This window comes from Cibotium barometz, chromosome 61, assembly GCF_041138505.1.
Source record: "Cibotium barometz isolate CiBa-2024 chromosome 61, ASM4113850v1, whole genome shotgun sequence".
In the NCBI taxonomy this organism is placed as follows: domain Eukaryota; kingdom Viridiplantae; phylum Streptophyta; class Polypodiopsida; order Cyatheales; family Cibotiaceae; genus Cibotium; species Cibotium barometz.
The window spans coordinates 37,936,738-37,961,036 of NC_141106.1; the positions used below are offsets into that span (position 1 = coordinate 37,936,738).

The 24,299-nt window shown below is 44.6% G+C and overlaps 1 protein-coding gene across 2 annotated transcripts in view; it reads right to left on the bottom strand.

Moving 5' to 3' along the window:
- Positions 1 to 270: 270 nt before the first annotated feature.
- The window catches only part of EMB1135 (RING/FYVE/PHD zinc finger superfamily protein), a 120,970-nt gene continuing 96,941 nt past the window's right edge, over positions 271 to 24,299 (bottom strand). The window contains exons 20-32 of one of the 2 annotated variants that reach the window (XR_015265366.1): positions 23,653 to 23,759; positions 23,256 to 23,351; positions 23,058 to 23,145; positions 22,856 to 22,976; positions 21,352 to 21,478; positions 20,853 to 20,976; positions 20,600 to 20,677; positions 20,372 to 20,494; positions 19,717 to 19,776; positions 19,460 to 19,562; positions 941 to 1,069; positions 752 to 863; positions 271 to 672 (exon numbers count right to left, since the gene is read on the bottom strand). Coding sequence is in view for 1 of the 2 variants with exons in the window: in XM_086794967.1 (XP_086651093.1) it covers positions 596 to 672; positions 752 to 863; positions 941 to 1,069; positions 19,460 to 19,562; positions 19,717 to 19,776; positions 20,382 to 20,494; positions 20,600 to 20,677; positions 20,853 to 20,976; positions 21,352 to 21,478; positions 22,856 to 22,976; positions 23,058 to 23,145; positions 23,256 to 23,351; positions 23,653 to 23,759 (1,335 nt within the window). In the remaining variant the exon portion in view is untranslated. The remainder of the gene's footprint in view (positions 673 to 751; positions 864 to 940; positions 1,070 to 19,459; positions 19,563 to 19,716; positions 19,777 to 20,371; positions 20,495 to 20,599; positions 20,678 to 20,852; positions 20,977 to 21,351; positions 21,479 to 22,855; positions 22,977 to 23,057; positions 23,146 to 23,255; positions 23,352 to 23,652; positions 23,760 to 24,299) is intronic. The other variant, XM_086794967.1, reaches the window with a different exon arrangement.

Consider the following 24,299-nt stretch of genomic DNA (forward strand, 5'->3'; position numbering starts at 1 on the left):
TTTTAATCTAGTAGACTGTACCAGCAGGGGCACACTCCACTACATTCGACATTATACATGACTGTCCAGACTGTACCAGGGGCGATACACTCCACTACATTTGACATTGTTTTGGATGAGCCTTTCCATTTTTATCAAAGTTCTTGCAGGCTTCACGAGAATAGATAGCATGTGTTCTACAACCAGCAGTTAGAAACAATTTCAAATCACCCCTTCGATAACAGTGAACCAACATCACTATCCTTCAAACTGACAAATTTGCAATGGGAATGCTATAATTTTTATGCACTTGATTTGGAAATGTGATATATACAGGCAGGGTAGTAGTCCCAAAAAAAGAATTTTCTTCTCTGAGTCACACTATATAAGCTAGAGAGGAGTTCATGTATTGAATATATCTACAGCCCAGTTATGAGGGACAACATTGTGCGCGAAAGAAACTCCCAAAAAATAGAATTTTCTTCTCTGAGTCACACTATCTAAGCTACAGAGGAGTTCATGTATTAAATATATCTACAGCCCAGTTATAGGGGACAAAATTATGTGCAAAAGAGACTCCAGATATATACAATGCACAGACAGACAAAAAATTTGCTTAGTTCAGAACCTGCTCATCCTGTGCATGCACACTATCGCTGTGTTGAGAAACTTGCATTTGAAGCATAGATAGACCTGCAAAACCAGCCTCATAAATACCTCTTGATCATCATATGCATGCAGCTATTGATCAAAAGACTAGAGAAAGCACTACCAGATATGACAGCATTGACGGCTGGGTTGGGGATGTGCAGACCAACTATGCGCTGACTATCTGAAGATGTTTCCAGCCATACGACCCGCAGCCTTCTATGGCTTACCCGCACCTGGATGGGATTAAGAAGCAAGGTTAAAGCACAAAGAACCTGCTTATGTACAGGAGTACAAACCAACATTTAAGTACCTGTTTGGAGAGAGCTTTCTCCACTGTGCCCCAAACTGGAAGAATGAGTCCGCCCAAGATATACATTTCTTGGACTCTTCTACCAACTGTGCAAGTCGGCCCAACCTTGCACTTTGGCCCATGCATACACTGTATTAAACCACAGAAGAAAACAAACATTATCCTACTCAAAGCGGAAACCTATGATTCAAACAAAGAAAAGTAATCTGAGATAAATTTGGAAAATTATAATGAGAATTACAACTTAAACAAAGAATTGGGGATTATATGAGTAGTATAAGGGATCAAAGCACTAGGAAGAGTTACATGAAAGCATGCACTGAAGCTAACAGCTCAATTTTGTATATTTCTCCAACACTAGCTTGATACATTGCCATAGAGATCATTAATGTGTCACTGCATGTCTGTGCACACCCCTCACACAACTCAATCCTTGTGTCTTCTATGGAATACAAACAATTAACATTACATCAAAGAATCCTGGGAAACTTTAGTCAACAAAGCCACGTGATGCATCTGACAGGTGACATGCCTAAACGCCATTGACAAAATCCAACTTCCCTTTGTGAATCTCTTGCTTGTTTTGAGCAGACTTCACTTCCATGCTTGCCAAGCAATGGAGTGAAACAGCGGATAAAAGGTGTGATAAAGAAATGGAGACAGCTAGCTTATTGTGTGAGGATTCTGGAAGGGAGATAAAAGAAGAAATAAAAGGTGTGAAAAAGTAATAGAGACGAGATCTGTCCTGTCGGTGTCCGTGTTCTCTTGCAGAGCTCCTCCACCATAGCCAACATTGGTATCAAAGCAACCTGCTGGTCGTCCACATCAGCTGGTCGTGTTTCAACCCTGCTGCCCGCTGGTCGCACACATTAGCTGGTCGTCTGCAGCCGCCTTTCACCTGCCTGGCATTCAGATCTGCAGCAACAGCCAGCAACCGCCACGAAGAACACCGGCGCCACTTGCTCCAGAGGCTTCACCCAGCATCGAATTAGCAAACCCCCAAATCAATTTTTTGATTTGGGGATTCCTGCCAATGCTGCCATAGCAGCCCCGCTTCCGTCAGCTCAGCCGCCTGCTCCGCCCGCTGCCATTGCAGCGCCAAAACCTCAAACAAAAGAAATTTCAAATTTTTTGCACATCTGTGTTTCTCAACCATTGCAGAGTCTCCCAAGCTGAAGCGAACCTGAATCAGAGCCCGTTTAGGCCATCGAATCCCCTCTGAAAATTTTCAGCTTCTCCAAAAAAACAGAGCTGAATCAAGCCCTGGGGTAAATCCCGCATTCCTCGTGCTCTCTCCTAGTGCACTCTGCATCAAAATACACCATTCTGACACCCATCTCTGGGGTCTTTTTTGGTCATCAAGCCTCTATTCAGATAACTTTTCTATCCCTACACTTTGTCATCTCAATACATTTGCAAGTCCTTGCCATCAGTGAATCATTGGGCATCACAAAAGCCTGCCTTTTAGTGGACATTGAGGGTTTGCAATGCATTGTGCAGCAAGCTTGGGACAGATTGTCAGTTACCTTTGAGACATGACTAATAATGATGTATTTGGGATGCTCTCTACCATGGACAAGCTTGATGGGACTAATTATCTCATGTGGGCATATATGATGAAGGCAACATTCAAAGCTATTGTGGAGTGTGGAAGGACTCCGCCGTCTATTGGCAGATCTTGGTATTAGATAGTCATCTTCTACCACCATTTTCACTGATAGCCAAAGTGCATTGGCAATGGTGCGGAATCCGAATTTTCATGTGTGGACAAAGCACATTGAGGTGCATTATCATTATGTCAGGGAGAGGCTCCATGTAGGAGAGAGAGCCTTGACTTACGTGCCTACACAGGCCAATGTGGCAAATGGATTTACCAAGTCTCTTTCGAGAGAAGTTTGAAGCTTTCCACAACTCTTTAAACTTATTACCTCTACCAAGGTAGTCTGCTGCACCCTGTAGACGTTCACACTTCACTTCACTTCACTACAGGGGGGTTTGTTAGGCATTTGGCCTCCGGGAAGTCTTGGTGTGAACACCTCTCCCCACAGGCACTTTTAACTCTGGTTGGATAGAGGTTTTCTCCTTGTGGGAACACACCCATGTGTGTTGGGCCTTGAGCCATATAGTACTTACAGTACTTTGTACTTTCATTCATTATCAAGTACATTTTCCAGCATGACTATCTCTCACATGTTTTTTTTCAAAGCTCAACTGTGTGTGTGTGTGTGTGTGTGTGTGAGAGAGAGAGTATGTGTGTGCGTGTGTGTTCTAGAGCTCCTCCACCATAGCCAACAGCAAGGTGTGGATAATGTCTGATGTCGATGTCCAAGACTATGTGGTGATGTGTTGATTGGTGGGGTTATTCTAGATCTATGCGGTCCCAATAGAGCACGATGATTACCTTGACATAGGATTTGAGAGGAACTTGAAGTTTTCGACACTTCAGTAGTCATTGATTGACTAGGTTGAGTTGCTACTCTTGTTGATTGTCCTTAGCATGTCATGTAGCAAAGAGGATGTGTCAAAACTTCGTGAAATGGTACATTCATTTGGACACCAAGAGCAGCATGGGTTTCCCTGAGACTTTAGAACTTGAAAGTATGCTTCTAGGAGAAGTCAGCCTTGAAAAAGGGCTGATTGTATAATAGTTGCATGGATGTTGTGACACACCTACGAGTATACACGACAGAGCCAGACATCAAATAGCCGCTGAGGGACAGAGTCAGACAACGCAAGTGACATGTGGCAATGATGATGTGGAAATGGTGATGTGGCACAATCAGGTGCAACTGGCCGATAGCTACTACTGGCCAACTACGAGCATTGGTGCATATATATACATGGGTCGCCAAATCCTCATAATCATCTGCTTTCCTCAGCGTTGCACCTCGCCGAGCGTTTCTTTGTAAGTGAAGTGCTAGCTGGGAGTGAACACTAGGTCACATGGCTGTGATTTGACGTCTTCATTCTCAGCCACATCTTGTACTTGAGTTTCAGTTATATTACTTCTTCTTGTACATATACAAAGTAGTAGTTTAGGACTCTCGTGTGTGATGTACGTGTGATTCCGCCACTCTTCTTTCTATCTCTAGAAAACCCTAGGACATAGGTGCAAATGTTCTACAATTGGTATCGGAGCCTAGGGAACCTGCAAATTTCTTTGCTTTTCTGGCACCCATGTGCGTTTAGGTCTAGGAGAAGTGAGTATTTGGATTCTCTTCACTGCATATTGTACTTCCCTGCCCCACCAAATCCTTACCTGGTTATTTGGGGTATATTGTGCTTCCCTACCCCACCAAACCAAACCCTCGCCTGGTTATTTGGTTATTATTGTGCTTGCCTTCCCCACCAAACCGTTACCTAGTTATTCAGGGTATATAGTGCTTGCTTGCCCCACCAAACCCTTACCTCATTGTGCAACGCTGAAATCCCTCACACGGTCCTTGATCACTAGATATTTGTCATGGATTCACAACTCATTGATTCGCTTCTCACCATGAAAGCATCCATAGATGCCCAAGCGGCTAAAATGGAGGCGATATCTGCCCGTCTCGACAAGATGGAGTCGGCACCTCGAGCACCTAGTATTTTGAATCTAGAATCTACAAGGGCTCCTGCTTCAAAGCAACTGTTGGACGATTCTGAGGATGAAGTGGCAAAACTTTTTGGAGAAGGATTTTTCACTCCTTCGGATGTACTGGATGAGCTTCGCTCCCAGTCCGACAGTCATCATTCTACACCTGTGCATAGTCAATACAAGAGATGCCATTTGCATCACTAATGGTCTCCTTCACGGAGTCCCTCTCCACCGGATTCTCCGGACAATTCCATATTGCCTTCATCGGCTTGACGTTGGGGGACTACCGGTTTGGCAAGTTCTTCCTCCATGTCTCATGAAGGAACAAACTCAATTAATGAAGCTTCTGAAGCCTCCCAAGTTCAATGGGAAGATAGACAGAGAAGTCATCACCAATTGGACCCGCAAGATGGCTGCCACATTGGTAGCATAGTAGGCAACAAGTGGTTCAGATATTTTTCAGCTTCATTTGGTGCAAACGTCTTTGACAGGTGCCGCTCTCTTGTGGTGGGAAGCCCTCCTTAGCCACGACTTTGTAAATTGCTGGGATGACTACCGCAAGGCTGTGTTGAAGAAGTTTATCCCCGCAAATTATGAGCGTGAATTGAAGAAACAATGGGAGCATTTTATGCAAAAACATGATGAATCGATAACCGACTACCTTGCTCGTTTCTCGGAGCTTTTTCTCATGCTCCCAACAAGGACCCTTTAATGATCGCAGCAGGCTGAAAGATTTCTGGATGGTTTGAAATTGTCTTTGCTCACAGATGTCCGTGCACATCAGCCCCATGACCTTTCAAATGCGCTTTGTCTTGCTACAACCCTCGACACGCAGGAGACTTCCAAGTCTGGGACTCAACAACAGGGGCAGCAGAAAGGCAAAGACAAGGGTGGCCAATCCAAGGCTAAGCATGGTGAGGACGAGGCAAGTGGGGGAGCCTCGGTGACTCGCCTCACCCCTGAAGAGCGTCATACCAAGATGGCTGTCGGACAATGCTTTTATTGTGACTCCATCGAGCACATCACGAAGAATTGTCCGAAGACCTTGGAGAAGCAGTCCAAGGAGGAGGCTTCTTTAGAACCGGAGGATGAGAGTGAAGGTGATGCATGTGTGCGTGTCTCAACTTTTTTCATTTCTCAGGTTGAGCACACCCCTAGGGTGCTTCATTACATCAAGCCACAAGTACGAACAAAGGAAGTTTTCAGCCAAGCCTCTGAGGGAGAGTCTTCACAGTTGCCATTTGCACTTAGTGGGGAATCTTTGGCTTCAGTGGCGGTTGCTTAAGTTTCTGGGGTTGTTTAAGAGGACTCTTCTCACCTACCGTTTGCATTGGGTGGAGTATCTTCTATGAGGACAAAAAAGAGACCAAAGAACCAAATATATGAAAGATCATAGTAAAACACACAGTATGCAATGGTGTTGTCAATATAAAAGATGAAGTCCAGTACAAGAGCTCTATGTGAGACTCCGGATAAGCAGAAAGAATTGTTGTCCCATAAAACGAGGTTAACAAAGCTGGAGTAACCCTGATGTAAGCGCCGATATAAGCCTGAAGCAGTGGGTAGTCATACATGTGATCGATTGGATGAATGTGGATGAGATATGATGTGGATAGATGTGATGTGATGTTATGTGGATGAATGAGATGAGATATGTATGAGTAAGATATGATGTGGATAGATGTGATGTGATGTTATGTGGATGAATGAGATGAGATATGTATGAGTGAGATATGATGTGGATAGATGTGATGTGATGTTATGTGGATAGAATGTATGTGATGGGATGGTGATGAGAATGAATGTGATGGATACATAACCTCAGTGGTGGCATCATAGAGGGCCCGGTATTCGGCCTCTGCTAAAGAGCCTGCAATAGTATCCTGCTTTTTGCTAGACCAAGAGAAAGGGGCAGATCCGAGGGAGAACAAATAACCACCATGAGAACGTCGAGAATCGACGTCACCAGCCCAGTCGGAGTCTGTGTAACCGTGCAAGGAGATCCCGTGACCGTAGTGAAGTCCATACAAATAGGTATCTGCTAGATAGCGAACAACCCTCATTGCTGAACTCCAATGTGGCTCCTTTTTGGAGCATTGAAATACTGGCTTAAAATGGAGGTACAATAGGAGATATCAAGATGAGAATTTGTGAGCTGAATAAGTTTCCCAACCACTTGTCGGTAGGCTCGCTCTTCATGTGGAGGTGTGTTCACTTCCTTTGATAGTTTAACGGTGGGATCCAATTGAGTGGCCACAGGGATAGCACCATCAGGAAAATAGGAAGTAATGAGTTGGAGACAGTATTTTTGTTGAGATACGAAAATACCATCAGGATGTTGGATCACTTCCATGCCAAGGAAATATGAGGGAAGGCCGAGATCAGTCATCTCAAAAGTTTGTCTAAGCTGTGCCATGATATCAATCATTTTGTCTTGATGGGAACCTGAAATTATTAGGTCATTGACATACAGAACAAGTTAGCAAACCAGCACCTGATCAGTGTGAATATAGAGATTGGGGTCACAGTGTGATGGGTGAAAACCTTGGCTGTGAAAAAATTTGTCGATGCGATGATATTACGCTCGGGGTGCTTGTTTAAGCCCATAAAGAGCTTTATGTAGGCGAAAAACTTTATCCTCAAGACGAGGGAGAGGGAATCCCGGAGGTTGCTCAACATAAACCTCCTCTTGAAGAATGCCATCTAAAAAAGCACTCTTAACATTTATCTGGTAGATTGGCCATTTATGGTGGGCAGCCAGATTGAGTAAAAGACGGATTGTGGTCATTCGAGCAGTGGGAGCAAAAGTCTCGTCGAAATCAATGCCTTCTTTTTGGCGAAAGCCTTGCACGACAAGCCGGGCTTTGTATTTGTCCAGGGTGCCATCGCCTTTAAATTTGGTGCGGAAAATCCATTTGGTTCCAATGACCTTCTTATGAGATGAGGGCGATCCACAAGGGACCACGTGCCATTACGGTCAATGCTTTCAAGTTCAAGTTCCATTGCCTGTCTCCAGGATGGAATTTTAATAGCATCTTTCCACGAAGTTGGCTCATCATGTGCCATAGTCTACGGAAAAAACAGAGGCAAATGAGGCACGAGAGGCAAGCTTGGTGGATCGACGAGACCGTCCAAAGGGATATCAAAGGAAAGTATACCAGAATCACGGATGGTTTGTTGACACCAGCGAGGTAAAGGGTCCCTAGGTGGTTGACGAGAGGAGGAAGCCTCCTCAAGAGGAGGATTTGTAGGTAACTGATGGGGTTCATTTGGCACAGTCTGAGATTCTTGTTCAGTTGGTATGGGCAGCGGAAGGAGAAGTAAGTCTCGCTCATCAAAGACAATGTCTCAACGAACAAAAACTTTGTTTGGCTCAAGCTTGCCCCTTGTATTATTCGGAGTGTGAGTATATGCTCGACATCCAAAAACACGAAAGTGGGAAACGGTTGGCTTCTCGCCAAAGAAAGCCTCAAATGGGGTCCTGTGCGGAACAACAACAACTGTGGGGCAACAATTCAAAAGATACACCGCAGTGTTGACCGATTCTGACCAGAGAGGTTCAGGCAGCTCAGCTACAAAAAGCATGGAGCGTCCCATATCCATGACCGTTCGGTTCTTGCGCTCGACCACTCCATTCTGTGGGGGAGAGTTGGTGGAGGTGAGTTGGCGTTGAATGCCATGATCTTGCAAGAACTGAGAAAATTGATGGGAGATAAATTCACCCCCACTGTCACTACAAGCAGTCCCAATGGAGACGCCCATTTGATTGGTGACTAACCAAACCCATGTGTAAAAGCATTGGAAAGCGTCAGATTTATGCTTTAAGAAATATACCCACATGTACCTTGAATAATCATCAACAATCAGCATGTAGTATAGAGATCCATTCAAGGAAGGAGTTGGGGATTGACCACTCAAGTCGAAATGAATCAACCGGAGGATTCCCGATGCCCATTAAGTAGCGTGTTGTGGGAATGGGGTAGGATGTTGTTTACCCAGTTGACAGGGCTGATAGACATCCTTTGTCAGCCCAACTGAGTTAGTGTAGTGGTCAAAGCTTGTGACTTGTAACCTCTAGGTTATGAGTTCAAGTCCCACTAGGCTCTCTCATGTTATAAAGGGACACCTATGCTCGCTTGATGTGTTTGGTTGCTCGGGCTCTTGCCCCTTGAACACTCGAGTGACTCCTCCTCCTCGGGTGGTGGATCACCCGAGATAGGAGGATCCATACGAGACCCCTCCGTTGTTCCAGCGCTCGACTCATCGCGGTGGTCATGGGGGATGCCTAATTCGTGGCTCTTGCCCGATGGTACGTGGCCCTTGCCCGACCATGATAATTGGCTAATTGTTGTAAGGGGAAATCGGCTCCACCCACTTGAGTGGGCCCCGGGTGTGTTCGAAAAAAAAGACATCCTTTGTCAATTTGAGGCTGGGTATACATTCAACTAACTTGTCTCGAGATAGCTCATAGAGAGTGGAATAGGATAAATGACCATAGCGTAAGTGCCATAGTCATTCAATGTCGGAAGGAGCTTGGGTAACATAGACCCGAACCCCATGAAACTCTGAGTCAACAAAAGAAGGCTCAGTTAGAAAAGTGGACAATCGGTACAAACCATCCTTCTGAGCTTGTCCTTTGACAACAACAAGACCAGTAGTTTCATCAATTACCTCAACAACTCGTTTGTTGAAGTAAACACCACGATCGAGTTGGGTAAGCTAGGAGACAAAAAGAAGGTTGAGACCCAAATTAGAGACAAGATAGACATTGTCCAAGGTAGCCTGGTTGGGGCCAGTGCTGGTGTCAAATAAGACAGTGCCAATGGATTTTATGGGCATCATTGTGTTGTTGCCACATCGAACTTCTCCCTTAACAGGACGCTGAGAAATGAAAATGTCAGCATTACGTACCATATGGTGAGTAGCGCCACTGTCAACTACCCAAGTGACAGGATGACAACAGAGAAGAGTTGGATGGGCCTCAATAATGGGCACGGAAGGATTATCAGGTAATTGACAAATCTGAATGAGGGCAGAGACCTTTCCTTGAGGATGGCTTTGTTTAGGCCTTCGTTTCTTCCTTTTGGTGGAGTGGTGGTGGGAATCAATCTTAAGAGTGACCTGAGCAATGTTGGCAGAGGAGCCAGGATGAGGTGTGAGGGAAGACCAGTCAGACATCTCTTCAGGAGTGGTGAAAGAAACTGACTCGGAAGGTGGGGCGTGAGCAACCTGACTATTAGCTCACCAGTGGGAGGAACGTGGCCAAGTAGAACCATTTCCTTGTTGTTGGGTTTGTGGAGGAGAGCTTGGTAGAGTCGGTGCTGGATTGCTACCCCCTTTGAATCGCCAATTCGGGGCATTGCTACCACCTTGGTTGTTTTGGCGGGATGGAGGTAGTAGGGTTGGAGTTATTGCCTCTATTTTCCTTGTTTTTAAAAACACACTCATTATCAACATGGCCAGGTATTTGGCAAGAGGTGCAAAATCTATTCTTTTTGGGAATATTTTGCCAGTAGGGAATGGGTGTGGAGGCATGATTTTTGGAATTAGTGTGGTTGCTAGAAGATTTGCATTGATTTCCTAAGATGCTATTCCCTTTCCCTTGCTATCCTTTTTGAGTAGAGGTTGTATTGGACACAAGGGCCCCCTCTTGAGTGGAGGGAGGACTTTTAGAATGAAATTGGTCATGCATGGCATTTCTAGCCTCCCAATGGTTGATGACGTCAAGAGGTACGAGAGAAGGGTGAGGTTTTGGGTCAAGGCCCTTTACGAGGTTCCAGGAACCTTGGGATGTGAAAACTTGTTCCATAAGATTAGCCCAGGTTGTATAATAAGACCCGTTAAAACGAGTCTTTTTTGTGAAAGCATTTCTGGACATGGAAACACGAAAGGAAGATGGTGGGGGAGTCCAGGAAGGCTGGTGGCCATATCCAGAGTGTAAGTGTTGAGGAGAGAAACCCGACAGCCCACCAAGACTAGGCATGGATGAAGGACCTGTCGAGGGTGCTCCATAAGAGGGAATCAAGTTTTGGGTATTCATCATAGGAGGAATACTAGGTTGAGGTACGAACCCTGGATAGGGCACATAATTGGAAAAAACACTAGTGCCAGAGATGGGTTGGTAAACCACCTGATACCCTAGAATGCTGGGTGAGACCGCACTGACAGAGGGCGACGTGTTAAAAGCTAACTGGGATGGGTGGAAACCATACGCAGGACCCAAAAGAGGTGCAGGTAGTGATGACTGCATGCCAAAACTAGTAGGAAGAGGTATGGGTTGGGAGGGAGGGTTTTGAGTTTGAATTTGGGCAGTATTCCATAACACATTAGGATTTGGAACAAAAAGTGAACCAGAGGAGAAAACAGTGTTACCTCCTTGAACACCGGAAGTCGGAGAATGAGTTATACTCCTAGACCCTCCTCTATTAGGGTTCACAAAATTCCAGGGATCGAGGGTAGTTGATAGTACCGTTTGTTGAACCTATGCCGCTGAAGAAGATACCCATGCAGAGTTAGGAACATACGTACTAATAGGCACATACGAACCTGACGCGGTCACCGACAGAGATGGTGATGGATCTCCAAACAATCGAGGAGGTATGTGTACTTCCTGACAAAGAGCCCCATACCGAAGTCCAATTTGTCGGCTAGAGTGAGAAGCAGAGCTCTCCAGTTGAGGCTGAATACCTGGGTCCAATACTGGCACACTGGCTATGGGCATGTATCCTCCTCTGGAAGTGACGGCTGATAAGCTTGGAGAAGAAAAACCATCCGCCAAGGGTGAAGAGGGTGAGTGGGTAAAAGTAGGCTGGTCGTCTCCCAATGAAAGATCTCGAGCAGGGCTCCCCAGTGAATAAGGAGTTCCATCCTCTGTGTGATCTATATCGGAATAAGGGGAGTCAGTATCTAAAGCTGATCCTCCGGAATCGAGGGTAGACGATCCATGGTGTGTTCTTTCCAGGTCTTCGATCCCTTTGCTCACGATAGCTCCGATACCATGTGAGGGCAAAAGAGACCAAAGAACCAAATATATGAACGATCATAGTAAAACACACAGTATGCAATGGTGTTGTCAATATAAAAGATGAAGTCTAGTACAGGAGCTCTATGTGAGACTCCCGATAAGCAGAAAGAACTGCTGTCCCATAAAACGAGGTTAACAAAGCTCGAGTAACCCTGATGTAAGCGCCGATATAAGCCTGAAGCACACGTCGGAGATCACTCGATGTAGACGACAAAGTGAACTTGGTGTAGGCGATGTAGTAGGTGAAGTTAACGCTGCTGGTAACCTGATGAAGGTGACAAAGTCAACCTAAAGAAGGCGATGCAGAAAAGCTGATGTAGGCGCCCAGTTCATCACCTAAAGTAGGCGATGCAGAAAAGCTGATGTAGGCGCCCAGACCAATAGCAGTTAACGCTGCTGTTGAGACTGGCTGTAGGCGGCATCAAGTTGCAGTCAAATCAGCGCATGACCTGGCTGTAAGTGATGCAATAGAAGCTGATGTAGGCGTCGCCTTGTGTGCTGACCAGCAAGCAGTGGTAATGCAGACGTGAGGCAACCTGTACACAAGTGTTGGAGCGCTGATGTGAGGCGACCAACACATGAGCAGATGGAACGCTGCGATGATGAGAAAACGCAGATGCGCCTGCACGTCAGTTGGTGAGCCGAGGACAAGCGAAGGGTCTCATCTATATATGAGAATTAAAGTGCCCAGCAAAGAAGTCAGCCCTTTTTGGGCTGCATGGTTTAGGTACATTTTCACACATCTTCAATGTCTGATGTCATGGAGGCACCACAAGAGGACACGCCATTAGATTTGTCTTCGTCATGGGAGGATAGACCAGTTGGTGTATCTTCACACAACATAGATTTCTTGGAGACTGTACCGACAACAATCGGGGTTTTGACTTCAATGTATCAGTGAACGTATTACTTGGAGTATGTTCCGTAGGACATGGGTGGTTTAGACATACAAGTGCTGAGCAGTACTCATGGATACAGATTTGGTGCAACGTTCCTGAGGAGTATAATTATTAGTTCTACTTTCTTCCGTCAAGGTGCATTGGAGCCAGTGCAAGCAGTTCTTGTGCTCCATCAAAGTTGATGCATTAGTGGCTGGAGTTTGGATAGCGGAGTTTTGCTTAGCCATTCTCTAGAGTGTTCTTCTCATGGGCTACCACAGGATACTTAGAGGTTTGCAATGTTGGACACACAAAGAGTGCTTGATCAGGTGGAAGTTTGTCATCTGTAGGTCTTCGTGCTGACACGACGAGGATGAAATGTGAGCCTTTGCGATGGACACAAAGTGGTCTCATATGTTCAGGATCTTGGGTATCTTGGATGAGCTTTGCTTGGACCTTTTCCTTTTATGGGAGGGCACTTTATATAGACACTGTGCAATTGAGGATCGCTGCAATGCAAGTAGGGGAGAATGTGACAAACCTACAACTATGCAAGGCAGAGCCAGACATCAGATAGTAGCAGACAGACACGGTCGGACAACGCAAGTGACGCGTGGCAGTGATGATGTGGCAATGGTGACATGGTGGTCAAGTACAACTGGCCAACTTGGAGCATTGGTGCATATATATACATGTAGCCGGGAGTGAACAGTAGGTTACAGGGTGTGATTTGATGTCTTCATTCTCAGTCACATCTTACATTTGAATTTCAGTTGTATTACTTCTTCTTGTACATAATACAAAGCAGTAGTTTGGAACTCTTGTGTGTGCTATATGTGAAATTCTGCCACATTCTTCTTTCTATCTCTGGAAAACCCTAGCACATAGGCGCAATAAACTAGAAGATATTGGCTCAGACTAGAGGGTTTCTTAAGTGGTGTTCTGGTTTGAACACAAGCTTGATATGCTTTATTAGAGGTATTTTGTTGTGAACATGATCCTGATGAGTGCATTCTCTCATGTTACTCATAATGAGAGTGCTGAGATACCTAAGTTTTATATGATTCTTGGGTAAGGAGGAATTTGTTGATTATCTTTACTCAGATGGGCAAACAAGTATTGGCTTGGACTAGTGGTGTTCTAGGTATGATATGTTAAATCAGAGGTGTTTTGTTCTAACAATGGTCTTGAGAGTGCATTCTATGATGTTACTAATGATGAGAGTGCTGAGATACCTTATAATTATATGATTCTCTGATAGAGAGCAATTTGCTTATTATCCTCAGTCTAATGGGCAAACACTGAGGGTGAATCCAGTTTTGGACGATATGCTTCATGCCAAGAAAGTCTCGTAACAAGATAACGGATCTTCTTGGCTGTTAAAGCGCAGCAAATCACGAGAAGGGTGACAAGATTTATGATTCATCACACACTCTCTCGTGATCGCCAATAATGTATTTTCATACAAGAGGCAGCCTCAACTGTACATGGCAGATGAGGAGTTTGGAACTTCTCGGTCTACGCAGCTGTGAGGGGATCTCAGTCCAGTGAGAAGCCATGGTGCCATCGAACAACATACGCCTGAGCACTGGGCAACACGATGGGGCTCTACAACAAGACCCATTCTACCAAGGCGACAAAGTCGAATTCCACCGAAATGTAGCCATCGCCAAGAACTGGATGTCAAAAATTCATCCCTGCAAGATCTGGCTCGTAGCCATCTCCAGGAATTGGCTCGCCAAAAAGAGTGCGTTGCAAGAGGTCCCTAATCGATCTGCCATCCGGTCGGTCATCACCGATGAGCTTGCACACCCCTCGGAGGAAGCTTCCAAAGAAGCAACATTTAATAGGAGCAAGAAAATCCGCATCGACGACTTGGCAAGGGACAGGCGTCACGGCAGGGGATGATAGAGCAATTGCCAGGGGGAGGGGGGGTGTGTGGGGGACTGGACATCAAAAATACGTCCCTACTCACCAACTCGAATGGCTTGCAGGAGGTCCCAAATCAAGCCCCCATCCAGTCATTTGGTCATTCACCCACATGCTTCCACACCTGGGAGGAAGCTTCCAAAGAAGAGAGAGAGAGAGAGAGAGAGAGAGAGAGAGAGAGAGAGAGAGAGAAAGATATATTAAGCGTCTACCAAAAACCCAATATGCCTATGAGACCAAAGTGATACAATAATGTCCATGAAATATCTCATCATGGAATGGAAAATAAAACAGAAACAAAACATAAAGAAAGCTATCTCACTAGGGTGATACAAAACTGTCCATGGAAGCTCATCATGGAATGGTAGGAACATAGAAACATGAGAGTAGCATCAGCCCCCAGTAGATGGTATACCACTCTCCAAAATATCAAGCATGGGGCTAATGAGTATGGCCGAGAGAGAGAAAGAAAGAAAGAAAGAAAGATATATTAAGCGTCGACTAAAGACCCAATGGGCCTATGAGACCAAAATGATACAATAATGTCCATGGCATATCTCATCATGGAATGGAAAATAAAACAGAAAGAAAACATAAACATAGCTATCTCACTGGGGTGATACAAAACTGTCCATGGAATACTAAGAACATAGAAACATGAGAGCAACATCAGCTCCAAGTAGATGGTATACCACTCTCTCAAAATATCAAGCGTGGGGCTAATGAGTATACCCGAGAGGTCTCCCTCAGCTATGTCACGTGGAAAGGTAGCTCGATGGCAGTGGAGCATGTCTTGGATCTGGAGCTGAGAGAGAGAGAGAGAGAGAGAGATTTTATTAACGTCTTCCAAAAGACCGAACTCGGCCTATGAGACAAATCGGAGTACCAGTATGGGGTATCCTCTGTCATCCCAACAAAATGAAAAAGTACTGAACAAAAAAGCTGAATCTGGGTGTGCAGGGGATGGAGCTCTTCTACTAGGAGAATGCAAAGCTATATGCATGGAGTATACAATCATGATATGCAACCTAGCTAGCTCCATCCTGTACCATACTGGGGGTATAAAATGGTATACATCAGTGAAGGGGGTGTCCACAGCTCCCTGAAGAACATGCCTGGGTGTGCTCTGAAGCGAGCCAGTCGCTCCACACCCTCTCTGTGAAACTGAGCTCTGATCTCTGTCATCTCTCTCTTGCAAAAGGTGTACAATGTGTCCATGGAATCTCATCATGTAAAAAAACAGAACATAACAAAAAAAAACAAAAAAACTGGCCCTAATCCCTAGGTAAATGTAGATATGTATGGATCATCATCATCATCCTCATCATGGAGGATCACTATCCTTATCATCGTGGATGCAAAGTGTGTGTAGAGGATACAAGGGTGTGAGTCTAGAGATCGAGCTATCCATCGATGTGTGATAGGGGTCCATAAAGGATGTCTAGCATCGGAGGGGGGTGAGGAGGGCCCCTAGATCTGCAGGGCTGAGGACAAGTTGGGATGAGGTAGCAGCTACAGGTGGGCGAGGATCTCATCAATCTGGGACTGTTGAGCCTAGGGTGCTCGAGGTCCAGGATGGTAAGGCCAACTGGCTCTCCAAAGTGTGGTGGCACGAGGCAAGGTAACTCCAGTTGAGGAGCGAGATGGTGGGCTCCTCTATGGATCTGAGCTCTGTATGGGCGGCAACCAACTGCCCCTCAATCCATGGGCTATCTACTGCACTCTCTTGAAGCCATTGTAAGGAAGCTAGGCCCCGGCGAATGCTCCTCTCTTGTTGTAACCAAACCGGGCCGGGGAGACTAAGGTCTTCAACAATACTTTTGCATGACCATCAATTTGAACTTAAACATTCAAACACTGGCCACAACCATTAAGCATAATCACAAGTGCTATGAAAAATAATATCATATGCACAGGACACCACATTAGCACCGGAATGGCCAGCCCCCCTTCGACGGAATTCTTTATTGCTTGGGTGTACTTGGAAAATTCCCGTGTTGACCACCCATGTACCCCAAACTAGTGTTTTGTCCATAGTTTATTAAAATAGTCCACCTCTTGTGTGCATTCACTCATAAATTATTAGTTATTGGCCGCCCAACTTCAGTGAGTGTGTACACATACAGTTATAAACCTTATAAACCATGAAAATGAATAAAATTCCATGAAACTTATGTTTTGTGGTCTTCCAGGCATATCCATGCTAGTTAAACCTCTGTAAAGACTCCGCATCAAATCCTCACCTCCAGAGTTGTCTTCTTCCGTGTGAAATATCCATATCTCAAAAATATGAGCTTGTTCTTGTGCACACCATACCATGTTTGTGTGAAATCACATTTCATAGAGTTATTGATTGTCTGGCAACCCATAATACCTTGGAAAAATTCCCTGTTCACATCCTTTGTAAAATAAGTCCGCGCTAACCGGACACTGTCCAAATCATAAGGGTGCAACAAGGGGAGGCATTCCTCCCTAGAAATGTCCAGAAAGGTGACACCTGCTCTCATAAGCCAACCAATCTACTCTTCGCTGCCTCCTGTAATCAACTGCTAATCTCTCCAAGGCTCCAATCCAAGGCCCCTACAGGTAATCTCAATTGAAATTCTAGCCTCCCCCAATCTCCTCTATCATGTTGCAAATCTCACGGTCCTGGTTGAGCCTATCAGGGATCCCGGTGCTCAAATGCATGTCCTGCCTCCAAGGGTGCTCCAAGAAAAGAACAACAGGTGCATGATCGGAAAAAGTAGTAGCTGCCAAAATACCAATCATGCCACCACGACAACAAGCCCACTCATCTACATAGAACCAATCTAGTCTAGATAGTTAGGGCCGGTACTCCTATGAGAAGCTCAAAGTCCTAGGACTGCGTCCAAACTCTGGTAATACTGCCAAGGGTCCTAACCCCTAAGTGCCAAATTCAACTCCTCTGAAGCCCAATACTCAATGCAATAACCTATAGCCAGGCCACCTCCGAGTCATTGCTCTGCCAACTCTAGCAAAAGAGTTGGCAGGGAGGGACTGACGAATTGTACGCTGGTTCTACCTACTGCTGCGTTCAGCGCATAAACATTCAGAAAGCCCATGCAATCCTCTCCTATCTTAATGGTCATCCACTGAGCTAGGGCCAAAAGAATGAGACCAGAAGGTGTGACTCTTGCCTTGTAGGATCTTCCGGCGGTGAGGGGTACGCCCCTCTGAAAGATGATGCTCCTAAATGAGAGTAGTCATTGTCGATCCTGGGGCAAAGCCACGCAAATCAGGCACAAATCCTGCCCTCCATGTGAAGCCACTCAATCCGAGCCCTACAATATGCATACTCTGGACCTACCTATGACAATGCAGGTATCCGTAGAGGGGGGAAGCGGTACTGCCACTGAAATGTGAAGAAACACAAAAAGAAGCACCTCCAGGCTGGATGACATCGTCTCTCCTTCCTGAACTCTCTGGCCTGAGCCACCCAATTCCATCCGCACCAAGGGCCAGAAGTGGGTAAGCACATTAGTAATACCTAGATCATGCAGATGGTGTAAGAGCTCTATTGCCTGCTCATGGATAGCGGCAAACACCGACTCCATGCTCCAATTGGCCCCGGCATTGCACTTAGAGGGAAGGAAAAGATCATCGCGCCAGTCTCTAGGGTGGATGGCCTGGAGTGCTAGAGCCTTGCGTGAATCTCAATGCCTGGAGAGGGGTCTCGATGAGGCAACAATCTCTAGATGGGGGGGACTACAAGCGGGTTCCTCAAGGGTGGGGGGTGGGGGCGGGGGGCATCATCAACGCTAATGAACAAGCCACAACATCAGTAAATACAGACCTTAGCACCCAGTCCCCAAGGGGGTCAGATATAACACACAGCTTAACATCCAATAAAACTTAAAAAGCACTAACGCCCATGGTTTGGGCTCAGGGGCTACTAGGATAAATGCTGGTAATGGTTTCCTGACACAATCGTATCCTCATGTACCCTGCCAGCCTAGCAGCGCCGCTCTGCTCTAGAAGTCTACGGGCAGTTCCGCCTCCAACGGACAAGCTCTAGCAAGGTGGCCCATCTATCTGCAGATGAAACATTGGCTTGGGAGGCCAGAGTACTCAGCTCTGCAAAATACGCAAGAGAGTGATATGGCATGAGGCACTGACTCCGGAGAGGCTATGCAGATATGAAGGGATGGAATCCCAACCATCCGAGCAAGAACCGAAGCAGCGGTGAGGGGGATTCCATCACCTCCCAATGGCACCACAAATCACTGGGAGGAGAGGAAGGTATTCCTTCCTGAAACCCTGCAAGAAAACTGTCACAGGCAAGCCTAAGACGCCAGCCAAAGGATCGGACGGTAGGTCGAAGCCGTGCTACCACCTCACAAAGAAGGCCTAGGCCGTACACTGCAATGAGGCTCAGCTGCATGACTCTGTCCGAAGCTACAGGAAAATCGAACTCAACTTGATAGTAGCCACGTCCCAAGGGTTTAATATTAGAGAGCTTTCCAAGCGCGCCAAGAAGACTTGCCTGTAACAAGTCCCTGAGCTGTCCCCGCACCAGGTGGCTACCCACAATCTTGCATACCAAGGTGGAGGCCTCCAAAGGTGCGACTGTCGAAGCAAGGAGCTGGCGGTCTGCTTCTGAAAAAGATAGGTAAGGGACGGCAGCCTGAGTCAGGGACGACAGAGCGGCTGCCATGGAGTCCTCTTGGGGGTTCAAAGACCACAAGAGGCTGAAACTTGCCGAAAAGGAAACTGCCCAAAAGCTAAAAACCTGCAGAGAAGAAGCGCTGAAGGGGAGGAAGCGAGGGAACATGAGGAGCAAGGAAGGCAAGGGGAGGCTCACACCAAGGCTGGGGCAGAAAACAAGAAGAAAACAGGGGCAGAGGCAGCTGAGAGGACAGAGCGCGCCCACAAGGGGGGGGGGGGTGGGGGGGGGGGGGCGCACTCTCACAGCTCTCAATTGTCTGCTTTAATAGACATTTTTTATTTACAAAATATGTTGATAAAGACGCCATAGGAAGATGCACATCCATGGGTCTTGCAAATACTAGCATAAACCCACTCCTAATCTAAAGTTAAATAGAAATATGAGATGTGCTGACCACTAGCATATAAGGACATTGGTCTAATACCTGCTCCTCTGTAATGTTATACTCCTCTTGCCACTTCCCTTTAGCAATCTCCATTGATGTCAGTTTTGAGTATTTATTGAGAAGCTCGTTTTCCGACATCTCCCTGGTGGGTACAATACATCACTCCAATTTTAAAAATTGCTGACGGATAACTCTGCTGAGCTAATTCTTATAAAGTTGTCTTACAAAATATGAATGTCTTCCATGGAACATGAGCTTCTTTAGAGAAATAAAAATGCCCATTAAAATTTGCAGACCTTAGAGCTTCTCCGCTGCCTGGTCGGAAGATTCGACAAACTCCAGGTCCTGCATTGGGCCTACAAAGTTGAACAAGAAACTACCATATCAAATTGCTACCCCAAAGGTTTCAGTTTGAAGACAAACCTTTTACTCCAATGTACCAATAAGTCTGACCATGTACTTCTCTTAGCCTCTTACTAGCATGGCAAACTTTGCATTAATATACAGCATAGGGCCTTTCCTGAAATCCATCCGTCTATGTCACAGCTCATTCTGGTCAAGAACAGAAAAGACAGGGAGGGAAAGGAGGGCTTATCATATTTTTGAAAAGAGGCCTTCAAACAAGAGGACCCTCCTAAGATACAGAAAACATCATGTGCGATAGATCATCTCTCGGCACAATAATCATATAATATAAATGAACTCTCTGCATCTAACCATCCAAACATGCCAGAGACAAGCATAACAAGGTTCCAAAGTTAAAACAGTGGTTTTATGTACAGAAAATAAATCATTTGAATCCTGAAACTCGTTATTCAGCTTAGGCTCATCATCTATAGGTGCACCTTAGGAAGAGCTGCATGTTCGGTGCAAATAATGCTTAATACCAACCAATATAAACAAAAATTAGAAAACAATCACTGCATAGACTTTGTATGGAGTAGGAAGTACATTCACGAACCAATCGATTGCAAGCAAATAGTGTGCTCTGCCCAGCCACTCTCTCTTTGATTCATAAAACCCATTGTTACGCTTATTTTCAACATCATTTTGCTCTAGAATCTTTACAGCAGCCTGCAATAATGAAACTAAATACATTCAGTCTTCAACATAATCATTTCTACCCACCAGCAAGCTAAATAAGAGCTCCCATAGGTAGACTCTGAATGGATACTTCACCTCCCAGGTAAGTCCCCGGTCAACTTTTAAAACAAAGAGAGTTGTTGATGCTCCAGACATTGGATCCACATGTACAGTCTGCATTGACAATTGCAAACATGAGATCATGTCACAGGTTATCATAGGAATGTTCAACAAGATTGCACAATATGTAGCTTCTTTACGCACTCATCAAAACATTATGTAAATTGTTAGAAAGCATTCAATCCCACAATGCTTAACGTTTGATGGCATTGAATAGAAAAATATAAACCTTTGGTGTGCCCTGGAGCTCAATAGAATGCGCTTTGATGTCCACAATTCCACAATCAAATTGTCCGTCTCTACGAGCATCAGACAACAAGAGGTCGAAGATGTTCACAAAGTACTCAAACAGCCTGCAGTACAAAAGTAAGCTTATTATACATGACACACATTACCCAATTACCCAGATGTCTTCTAATTTTTTGAAAACCTAGATTTGATTACTATTGTAAGAAGATAACTATGGCATTTAGTTCAAGGCATATACAAAGAGAAGTTTGACAGATTACTACTAAATATGATCCATGCAAGCAACCAAAAGGTTAAGCTTAGATCATGTCATAAAACTCCACCATAACATACCTATAAATGACAGAAATAAATGTCTACTCGTAAAATGACAATAATAATGCTTTCAAAGGCTTTTTTATGTGTTTCTCTGTCCTCATAGGCTTTAAAAAGTATCTTTCCTCATCTCCGTAGAGAAACCATAGATGTACAACTCGTACCTGTTCTGCACGTCTGGTGGCAAACCCAGTAGACGATTCAAAAAGCGTGCAACATCATGTGTATCCGCTTCTGGGATTCTTCCTGAAGGCTTTCCAAAGTCCTTTTCTGGGTCATCACCTTGATGAACTGGAATTTCATACAAGATTTCAGTAGGCATCACTATCAGCTGTGGAACAGACACCAAACCTTATCAAACACCTATATGTAACTTAGCAAGTGATAAATAACATACAATTTGCGATTTAAATTCACTTAAGTGTTACCAGATGTTGTATCACACACATTCCATAACAACGTGTATTGAAATACCACCAGTATTTGCCAAAAAAATTATAAATTTTAAAAAAAAATTGAACCAACTTCTAGAACCATATGAGATTTTGGAAAAACTAAATGGGAAATAACTGGAAGGGCATGTACTCACAGCCTCCAAAAGGGAAAAGCATGTACAGAGATTGGAGTGCAGGCTCATAAGGATGAGAATCCGCTAACTATGTTACCACAATATGCCAATGCGAAGCTTAAAAAGATCATAAAAGAGATAAAATCTGCTCAAGCAAAAGTTCACACCAAGCTCGCTCTACATGGTCAGGCATCATAGTGAGTCAAATCCCATCAAAGGTGCTGTAGGATACTGTTGAACAAGATTGAAAGAGCAATAGCCTGCAATCTAAAAAATTCATTAGCATTGAGTGAAAAAAACGTAGTGAGCAGATAACCTCCAATATAAATACTGAAACTCTGGGAGTGCAAAAGCCCAACAAGAACAGCAATAAACAAGAAAAGCAAGATTGGCCTATGCAACCAGAAAAGTACAATATCGATACAATTTGTGAGAGGAGATCTCTAGAGCATCCACAGTGGGGAAAGACTCGCAGAAAAGAAGCCCTTCCTTTAAAATTTGATGCGCAGAGGCAAGGATGAATATGTGGGACTCTTAGAGAAAAACAAATCTCTGTTTCCATACCATCGCAACTTCAATCCCGTCATTGGGGCAGACTTGTCTTTGCAAAAAGCATATGTTTTCCCAAGTTGCCAAGATACTATTTTAATCATCTCCACCATTGAAACAGCACAAGAAGTGATAGATCTCCTGCACACCTTTCAGTGACAGATGCACCCTAATCAGCAGAGGCGGTCTCAGAGAATGTTTACTGTGAGTTCCGTGTGTCAAGGTGCTTCTTCCTTATCCTTTTCAATAAAGGTATCATGTCATGCTTCAGAAATATGATGGTGTCACTCATGACTGTCAGAGTATGAAGGTGGTAAACCTCTCAAGGCAAGCTCTGATTTTCCGGGAAAAAGGACATCTAGCACAAAATTGCCCTAGGCAGACTAGACCTATATGCAAGTGGTCAAGGGCCGGGCATTGGCCATAGTTACATCGACCAACAAATGGTTACAAAGGTTAAAAATGAAGTATAAACAGTGTTCAGGCCACAGTTGAGTAAATTAAGTGTAAATAATAGATTAAAAAAGATGCATTGTGATAGTTGATCATACCAAGAATTGCATCTCTAATAATTCCAACTGCCAGCAATGAAGCCCTTGCAAATTTGAAAAAATCTCGAGGCACCCATTCACTATCACTCGAACAACCAGGAGGTAGAACAGGAAAATCACACTGTTCAGCATTAAGATTGTTTGCATTAGAGAAGCACCAGTTGGAAAGAGCACTACTACTCAAATACCAAGAAATACTGGCCTGTTCCATTATTGATCGATACATCAAAGCCAGTGCCTTCTTTCCATAAAGGCTGTCATAGTTGTAGGCATTTAACGACGGGCCAGCCCTGTCACAAAAAGTGTTGAGTTCCATGTAAGCTCAACTAGTTTATATACCAAATGACTGTTGGGCCTTATATACTCACTTTTCCGCAATTTTTTCTCTAAATTTCTATACCTGCGGTCCCCTTGAGTTAATGCTCCAAGAGTCTCCAAGCGCTTTGCCACAATTGACGCAAATCGGCGCTCACCCCCAAGGTTTGTAAACAAAAGCCTGCAGTGGTGGGGATTACATTGGTCAGTAAACGAGTCCAATTAAATGAATGGATTCTTGCATTAAGTGATTCCTCTAAGGTAATTCGCAAATCGCATGATACAATTAGAGTTATTCTCGACAATGGAACCCAATTTAGAACATGATTCAAACAACTACCCCCAAGCACAGGTTTAACCAGCTCTAGATTTCTTCTCCAACAGTAAAATAGCAGGTACAAACTTACAAGTGATCAAGCTAAACCTAATGATTGTCTAAGATTTTACCAACTTGCAATAGAGCTGTTACAATGAGCAAGTACCTGTATTCTGGTGCGCATGCTTGATTCGAACGATGAGTTCTCCCGAATTGTTGAATGGCACGGTCCGCACTCCAAGGAAGCTCCAAAGTAATATGTACTCTTCTTCTCTGAAAACATAAAGACAAGCCACATTAAGATCCATTTGATGCTCTCCTTTGAGAAAATAGAACGGTTTTGAGATACATCACCCACGAAACCCATCCACCAACACATTCCCAGCATCTATCATCTTCAGAGACCAAGGGCAGCAGAACAAATTTTTAAACCATCTGCAACTCATGAAGCAAGAGCCAATTTCAATTTGGCAACTTGTCATTTGTATGGGCTGCTTTGATTACTATTGAGAAATGAAGGGACCTACAGTAATGAGAGTCTAGTAGGATCATACACCTCCAACAATAATTTGTTGGAATATGCCTCAACATTTGTTTTAGTTTGCTAGACATACTTTTCTTTTAGACAAAAGCCCCACATTGACGATGGGCTCACGTATGGCCAATCTCCACTCACTCTCATCAGAATATAGTTAACTGTCTTGAGAGTCAATCCAAGTTCCATTGATGATGGGCTCACGTATGGCCAATCTCCACTCACTCTCATCAGAATATAGTAAAGTGTCTCGAGAGTCAATCCAAGTTCCATTGGAG